The sequence below is a fragment of the Gymnoscopelus microlampas genome, assembly GCF_963454915.1.
Source record: "Gymnoscopelus microlampas genome assembly, chromosome: 16".
Lineage (NCBI taxonomy): Eukaryota > Metazoa > Chordata > Actinopteri > Myctophiformes > Myctophidae > Gymnoscopelus > Gymnoscopelus microlampas.
The window spans coordinates 23,709,977-23,718,632 of NC_139953.1; the positions used below are offsets into that span (position 1 = coordinate 23,709,977).

Genomic DNA, 8,656 nt, shown 5'->3' on the forward strand with positions numbered 1-8,656 from the left:
ACAACATCACAGGAGGACACAACAAAAGGATCCATGTGCTTGTAATGATGGGTGTACATTCCATAGGTTAATATCACCGCCTAGTGTCAAGACCTGGTACTGTATGACAAGTCATTAGATGCAGAATCAGAAATGTATCAAAACAACCACCTACAAAACGGGCATATATGTATATTGTAAAATCATAATTAAAAAGTATGAAACGTTAAACAGCCTTTACTTTAGAAACGTTTTAATAGATCTGCATTAAATAAACCACAGAGCCAACAACACAGAAAGCCTTCTTCTACATCAGAGTGGAAAAACAAGACGACATGTGAAAGGAAGTTGTACCCCAATAATACCCCCATTGCTCTGGGCTTATTGACTGACATTGGGGGGGTAAAACCCTTATTGGAGTATTATCTTTATAATGAGGAGAACGAGGCAAACACAAGTCTTTCATATTCAAGTCTGGGTGAGGTCAAAAGTGAGGAACTCGCTGTATCCAATTCACTGCCGGATGAGCTGGCCAGTATACCCGGATCAGTTGGGCTGTTCCACATGTACATTACACCCAAGCCCTATATGTTTCATCCCGATTCCCAGTTCTGGAAAGGTTGCTTGCGTCGATGACGAGGGTGAAGTGTTTTAAAAAAGGGGGGTAGGGGATCAAGCAAGACCCCTTTTCATTTGTTCATTTCCTGTTGGACCTCTTTGAGGATATCCACCTCCAACTTAGAGGTGTCATACTCCCTGAGCATATCGTACTCGACCCAGGGTCGTGCCCACTTCTGGGCGTGCTCCATCTGCTCCGGGGTTAGGGCCAGGTCAAAGCGGATTCCCTGGATGTTGAATTTGGGACGCTCCCAGCGCTTGGACCATGGCTTCGGACGCATCCTCACCTTCATCTGATGGAAATATTTTAATTTAGCCGACTTGTTTTCTTAGGTCACATCATAATTTGCTCTGCTATTCTGTGTGATAAATGGGAAAGTTAAGCTAGCTTCATTCAGATGCTGTTGTGAAGCTGAAAGTAACGAATGGCTTTCTCACCTTGTTGATGGGCACTTCTCCTGTAGGGGAGAAGGGCACAGGCTTCATGTCCAGGTCTATGGTGCTGTACTCAGGCAGCGCGTCTCTAAGGTACATCAGGTCGTCATCGAGCCTTTTCTCTAGCTTCAGCAGATCAATCTGCTGGATCCGAGGGCTGTACAATTCATAGCAGATCTCCACACCTGGGTATCAACGCGCGCACACACACAAAATATTAGGGAAGTGGCCTGGTGTTCAAAGTTGCATTGTAGACTTGACGGATGTCAGACTCCTGGACTAGCTGGGAAAATCTGTATTTAAATGAGACTGACTTTGAGCAAGGCAATGAAACCTAAACTGCTCTCTGGGCTATAGCAACTGTGTGTGTTCTAGTGCTTGACTAGTTAAATGAGGGTTTAAAAAAAAAAAAAACACAAAATGAGGGAATTATGAGTGAAATACATTGAGTTTAGAAAGTAAGAAGAAATCTCAATAATCTCAAACTCTATGTTCTTACACTGTGTGTTAGAAACAGGAAGACCAGTCCATCAATAGCTTTTCACAAATAAATATATTTGTGAAATGAAAATATTTATAGTAATCATTGTTAAGAGGACAATACCGACGTCAATACATTTGGGTATACTTTGGCTATACATATTGTACTGTACATAACAAAAGGACAATTTAAAGGTTAAAACATCAGCAAACTTACCAGAATAAGTGTAGTACCATTACATAACGATTACATGGTTAAGAAGTCATGGGCGTTTGAATTTCATTCCATTAGCATTTCACTCGCATTTGCCCAGTACGAACCGGGGAAATTATTTGGACAGCGTGCACAGAGAGAGAAAGGTGCCATGAGGCAGAGAAGGAATGTGTGTACTTTATTTAGTCTTGTCCGTCCCTTGAGACAGACATGGGATTACTTGTTCAGTACTTGAGAAGATTTGATTTAGAGAAAAGTGCATGCTGAAAATAAACGTCCTCACCTTGGCCATCAATGATATTCCTAAGAATAAATGTTGCTCCCAGTCCGTTGCCACTCCTCTTAGTGCAGATTCCCACAAAGCGGTTGGTTTTCCCACTGGCGTGTGCATCAGCCATGTTCACAGCTAGGATACTCCCTAAGAACAACCAGAGTAGATCATCTTTTAAAATATGCATGCTGAATGATGAAGCTAGTTCTCCATTTAAACTACAAGTCTAACAGCAGTAGCCAGAATGTAAACATATCACTCATTTTCCTCCAACACATCCCTGTGGTTCTTTTGTCTCTCTGGCCAACAGAAAAGCCTCATCATTCACATATAGTTTCAGTGTGGCTGGACTGAGTTTAGCTATCTCTTACCCACGTAGAACTCGGGAATGTTCAGTACTTTCCTCCTGCGGATCATGTCTTTCCTCTCCATGCGGAATTTGAAAGGATCTGTTCTCGCGCGAGCAGGGATAAACTCTGGACTCAGAAACCTGGTAAAAGAGAGGCAAGACACTCTTTATGTTACAGATATTTAACATTTAACAACATTTAGTCCACTAGAGGGGACTGCCGTGTCAACTTTCGGTCTACAATGTCTGGCCAGATGGCTTTCTCTATCATAGCAGTTGGTTGGTGGAATATCCTCCCGACTTCAGAGTGCATTACATTAACAAACCTTAATGTGTTGTGAAAAAATGGTTGAAGAAAAAAATAGTTACGCAAACATTAGCTAGAACCTAGTGCGAGCTTATTTATTACTGTATGTATTTCATGAAACTTTGTGTGATCCTGTTTACATTTTCTCATTTTATGTGTCTTTGACGCCATATGTTTTAATGACTACTACTGAAAATGTTGTCATCTTAGTGTTTTTAAGCTGTGTAGTTTTATTTTATGATATTTTATGGTGTCATGATGATGACCACCCAGGGGCTGCAGATAATGTAATAGCCCTAGAATGGCTGTGATATTACATACATTCAGGTGTGTTGCAGGTAATTAATGACAAGCCTGTCTATTGTGTGCCCCATACCATTATGTGCTCACTGGAGATGTGGTGGTGTGAAACTGGAGATATTTTTCTGAAGACAGACGTTTTCTGCCAGAACTTTTGAATGGATATATGAAACTGGAGGACAATTAGCTGACCCCAATTAAGTTGCAGAAATGAATTAGTGAGTGAGTACACAGTACACACGCAGCACTACAACTTTTAGTTGACTCACGGAGTGCGACACTGACGCAGGAGGGCATATGAGTGATCTATGGCTGCCTGTGTAATATGAAATACATGAAATGTATCCATTCTAGGGCTACAATTTACAATTTAGACATTTAGCAGACGCTCTTAATCCAGAGCGATTTACAGTAAATAAGGACAACACAAGGTAATACATCAAATGCATGGAAATAGTAATCTAGGATCATAGGTAAACCAAGCAAGAACCTATGATCAGGGCAACAGATGTAAATGACTGCTTAGCTATTTCTGGTGCAATAAATATGTGCATTGACCCATGCCAGACAAAAAAAAGAAATGAAAGAAAAGTATTGACTTACTTTCGGAGGGATGACTCTGTTTGTGTTTTGTCTATGATGACAGGTTTAGGAGGAGGCATAAATTTGGATGGTGGTGGTGGACCCCCATCATCACTGCCCACAGCAAAGCGAGGTACAGATGTAGACAGGAACCCTGTTAGAGAATGTTACATCATTATTTAACTACCTTCAGCTTAGAATAGACATTTTTTACTCAAGTCAAAGTATCAATACTGCAATGTAGAAATACTGCTGAAAAAAAACGTTTTTTTTTGCCTCTGAGATGTAATGGAGTATAAGTAAAAGTATAGAAAATTGGGAAAACTCCAGTAAAATAAAAAATACCTCAAAATTGTACTTAAGTACAGTACTTGAGTAAATGTACTTAGTTACTTCACACCACTGCAGTTTAGACTACATAATTCAGCTGAACCGCTGTAGCAGTATGTGTGAACGTAGCATTTAGCTGCTAGCTCTAGTAACAGCAAACGTCACGGTTTATCACAGCACGGTAAAGTCAAACAACAGATGTTAAACTAAGTACAAGGGACGGTCTTAGTTGAAATACTTACTCTCGTGTATTTTGAGGTTTCGTAATAACCTTAACGCTAACATTCTGTCCAGTTTCTGCGCGCAGACTGCCATGATTGACCTTGTTATGTTGTATCACATGTTGCCATGTACGGAAGCCCGCATGGAACACTATCAAAACGCGACATGATAGGCATGCAATGAAACCATGTTGCCACACGATGTCACTGTGGTACCATCTGTTAGACGTCTTGTGCACGATCAGCCTCCGTTTGATGCATTGCCCACACAGTGCGCACTGCGCAGTCGACCTAACAAGCTACAGTAAGTACAGTTGAGCAGATAGATAGATAGCCTAGGTAGGTAGTTACTGTACGGTAGGTAGGTTGATTGATTGATTGATGTACTTTATTTAGTAAGACATGAGAACAGTACATGACAGTACATAACAGTACATGGAAGTACACATTCGCAATACAAGGTCTACTAAACTGGATAGCTCAGTTAAGCACGTAGCTTGTTTAAGATGAGATCCCCACGCACACAAATCATGATGACATATAAGAGACAGACAGATATACACACTACTATACAGAATGTCATACAAGGTAGGTATAGGTATTGGTTGATTGATTGATTGAATACTTTATTTAGACATTTGCACACACACATGAAAGTACAGTTTAAATACAAGGTCAACTAAATTGAAAAGCTTGAAAAAGGTTTGAAAAGCCCATGAACGCCTAATCAATGGCTTGTTTCAAATGGGGTCCCCGTGTACTCAATTCATAGTGAAAAGGTTAATGTCAGAAATGGGATTCGAACCCACGCCTCCAGGGGAGACTGCGACCTGAACGCAGCGCCTTAGACCGCTCGGCCATCCTGACATATTTAACAGTTTTAGGGCCGTTCAAAGTTGTTACATCGGTCTTTAACGTGCTTCAGGGTGAGGATGTCTTGCGTTCTTTATGGACACATGCAAGATCGCTGACGTTAAATCCATAGGAAAGGAATTATGACGTTGAGGCGTCGTGCACCTATTAATCCACTAGATAGCAGTTGCGAGCCTTTAAATGTTGCGAAAAGTGTTGCCATGTCCGCTTATTATAAGCGACTTGTTCCTGTAAAGTTGCTTGTAAACAAACATTGGTGGTTGCGGTTTTATTTGGGCTTGTTTCTAAAGTGTAGTTGCTTATTTGGGCCAATTATTATTTAAACCAGTGATTCTCAAATATATATTGTAGATCTGCTATTTCCATGTGATGTGGCCTACTACTAGTCGATTCTTTTGGGATTGTTTTCATAGACCTGTTTGCTTATTTCTCTCACAAAACCTGGCAACGCTAACATGGAGCTAGCATTGCAGCATCTAGCCAAAACAACGCAATAAAAGACACAAACTAGTCAACAAACTAGACAAAAACAATGGTTGTCTACAAAACGTGAGTTTCCCCTACTGCACTGTGCTATATTATTTGTGTGTGTGTGTGTGTGTGTGTGTGTGTGTGTGTGTGTGTGTGTGTGTGTGTGTGTGTGTGTGTGTGTGTGTGTGTGTTTAGGGAATGGCTGGGTTCATTTTGTCACAGACCGGATCGACGGTCGGCTATTGGATCATATTCAATAATCATTCTGTCATAAGTAATAGACAGCCGTGGTCATTCTTGAAAGCTGAACTCAACCAAGCCCTGTATTAAATGCTGATAATCATTAAGGTCTAGAAAATGTATATATAATATAATAGAGGTTCTAGTAGCCTAGGCCCTCACATCTAGCCTACAATATATACTATTATTCCTCAAATACAAACCCCTCAGGATACAGGATGGCTTGCTCTGCGTTGGCCTGGTTGGTCATCATTGGGTTTTGAATATGCTGGTGGGTTATAATAAGATTAAGATATAGTAAAATGTTCATTTGGTTAAATGCCTATTTCTCATGTTAGTGATGATTTTCTGCAGCCTTGCCGTTCTGAGGGTTCTGAAACAGCCCATGCCAGGGGAGTGGAGAGAGATCATCATTATCGTCTGATCATGGTTGGTGTCATTTGTGGGAACTGTCTTTATTTGGAGCTTTATGGAAATATTAGTGATGAAGGCCTCTTATTAGATGACATGGATGGCACACACACACACACACACACACACACACACACACACACACACACACACACACACACACACACACACACACATACAACACGCACGCACGCACACACACACACACACACACACACACACACACACACACACACACACACACACACACACACACACACACACACACACACACAAACAAACAAACAAACAAACAAACAAACAAACAAACAAACAAACAAACAAACAAACAAACAAACAAACAAACAAACAAACAAACAAACAAACAAACAAACAAACAAACAAACAAACAAACAAACAAACAAACAAACAAACAACACACACACACACACACACACACACACACACACACACACACAAAACACGCTAACGCAGTTAGCAGTAGCCTAAGAACTAAGGCGATGTATATGATCTGGCAGATGATGATCTGCTTGCTGCTGCAGCAGCCTTTCCGGTTCAAGATATTGCACAATCATGTAGAAATGTTGTGTAATCATATAGTGCAGCAAATGTTTAGCCTGGTAAATTTGGTCAAAAAACGAAAACAAATGTATGCTGAACAATTAAAAGTAGACTATCCAAAGGCGACAGGTATGATAAATTTCTACGACGCTGTGCTCCGTTGTGCCACCCTGGGATGTGCACTCTGCCCGAGGATATGCTTATAACAACAGCGTGTCCCTGCACGCACGCATCCGCAGTTTGAAATCAACTGCGTTATACTCCTGACCTAGCCTGGCATGGCCCAGACTAATATCACTGCGTAGATATTAGTCTGGAATCTCTGTGTGGAACCTGCATTTCCGAGGGGCAAATAAAAAAAATGCCTCTGGTGATAAACCTGCCCCATGATTGCATACTAGGCCCTGATTGGTCCCTTACAACTTTGGAGGGAGAGAAATCCAATCTCTATTGAGAGGGGCCAGCCCTAATCTGCCGAGGGCAATTTTTTTTTGCAATGGCAGATTCGTCTGGAACCAGGCTACTCCTGACCTGTACAGGCAACAAAGTGCGGTAAGGCAGGCTGCCGTAACTCAACGCATGCGCAGTTTGATATCAACTGCCTTATACTCCCAACCTGTGGGAGGCAGCAAAGAAGGATAGAATAGTTAGCTACTGAGGCAAAATATGGGCCAAATAAGGAATACAAATGTATTCACCTGTTTCCTAGGCTGTGTGTTTTCCACTTCCTGTCGATTTCATTGGATATCATTGGTCATCTGACCAGTTTCATTGGATTTCATTGGATCAAATCGACAGGAAGTGGAAAACACACACGCCTAGGAAACAGGTGAATACTGAACAATTAAAAGTACACTATCCAAAGGCAGAGAGAGGCTTGACTTTTGTCTTTCCAGAATGTAACTGAGGAAAGGCGGAAGGGGTACGTCCTTATATGGGGACCGCAGAGAAACTGAGCTACTGAGCAGAAATATGGCCCAAAGAGCGAATTCAAATGTATAGTGAACAATTAAAAGCAAAGACGTGGGCGATAAAGACGGAGATAAAGATGTGGTCTACAGGCATAATCGAATATAGGTGAAATGTGTCTGAAATTGGACACGTGGTCTGCGAGAACATATAGCTACAACATTGACACAAAGAAGAAGACGGATTGATTGATTGATGTACTTTATTTAGTAAGACATGTGAACAACAGTACATGGAAGTTCAAATTCACAATACAAGGTCTACTAAACTGGAAGACTCATTAAGCACTGAGCTTGTATAGATGAGATCCCCATGCATGGCATGCACACAAATCATGATGACATATAAGAGACAGACAGATATACACACTACTATAGTATACAGAATGTCATACAATCAGCTTACAGGTTACTGGTATGAAGAGTGAAAAATATGTACAAGAGAAGAAAAAGAAAAGGGGGGGGGGGTAGGGGGGTAGGTTAAGACTTGGACAGGGGCCATTTACGAATTGCAGCCTCCTAAAGGTGTATCTTTAGGGCAGTTTTGAAAGTGAGTAGGGTTTTACACTCCTTTACTCCTTTTGGTAGGGCATTCCACATTTTTGATGAATAGCATGAGAACAAGTTCATTCCCTTTGTTGAGCCAAATCTGGGTTGAACATGATTTGTGGAGCTGCCTCTGGTGTTATGATCCTGGACTTCAGGAAACGATAACAGCAACCCGGAAGTCTTACAACTACGGAAATGTATCAATAGATATCATTGAGAGATCATGCCTTGGAACAGTGGTTCTCAAAATATTTCATAAGGACCCCCAAATTAATATGTATTTGTGGACGTGGACCCGCATCTGAAAATATGTTGTGTCAGGGACGCCCTATAGCCATACAAGATAACCTTGTTCAAATGTTTCAAATATAGGCCTATTCCAAATTTGTCACATTCTTTCTTAGATTTCTTGTAGGCTTGTATATCGGCTATTTTCAAATAGCCGACGTATAGCCTATGGGTTAAAGTGGGAAAATTATTTTGATAATATTAAAGGT

General features: G+C 41.0%; 1 protein-coding gene across 1 annotated transcript; it reads right to left on the bottom strand.

Annotated features, from left to right (window-relative positions):
• Nucleotides 1–215: 215 nt before the first annotated feature.
• On the bottom strand, nucleotides 216–4,221 carry LOC311063103 (large ribosomal subunit protein bL19m-like). Its single transcript, XM_084082315.1, has 6 exons — nucleotides 4,108–4,221; nucleotides 3,557–3,689; nucleotides 2,369–2,487; nucleotides 2,010–2,144; nucleotides 1,036–1,217; nucleotides 216–890 (listed from the first exon to the last, which is right to left on the bottom strand). The coding sequence occupies exons 1-6, from the start codon at nucleotides 4,178–4,180 to the stop codon at nucleotides 669–671; spliced, it is 864 nt and encodes a 287-aa protein (XP_083938441.1). The 5' UTR covers nucleotides 4,181–4,221; the 3' UTR covers nucleotides 216–668.
• Nucleotides 4,222–8,656: the final 4,435 nt, after the last annotated feature.

Coding starts and splice junctions, on each gene's coding strand:
- LOC311063103 (XM_084082315.1), bottom strand. CDS start 4,180: ATGGCAGTCTGCGCGCAGAAACTGGACAGAATGTTAGCGTTAAGGTTA. Junction 2,488..3,556: donor ACAGAGTCATCCCTCCGAAA/GTAAGTCAATAC, acceptor CTCTTTTACCAG/GTTTCTGAGTCCAGAGTTTA. Junction 891..1,035: donor GAGAAGTGCCCATCAACAAG/GTGAGAAAGCCA, acceptor TATTTCCATCAG/ATGAAGGTGAGGATGCGTCC.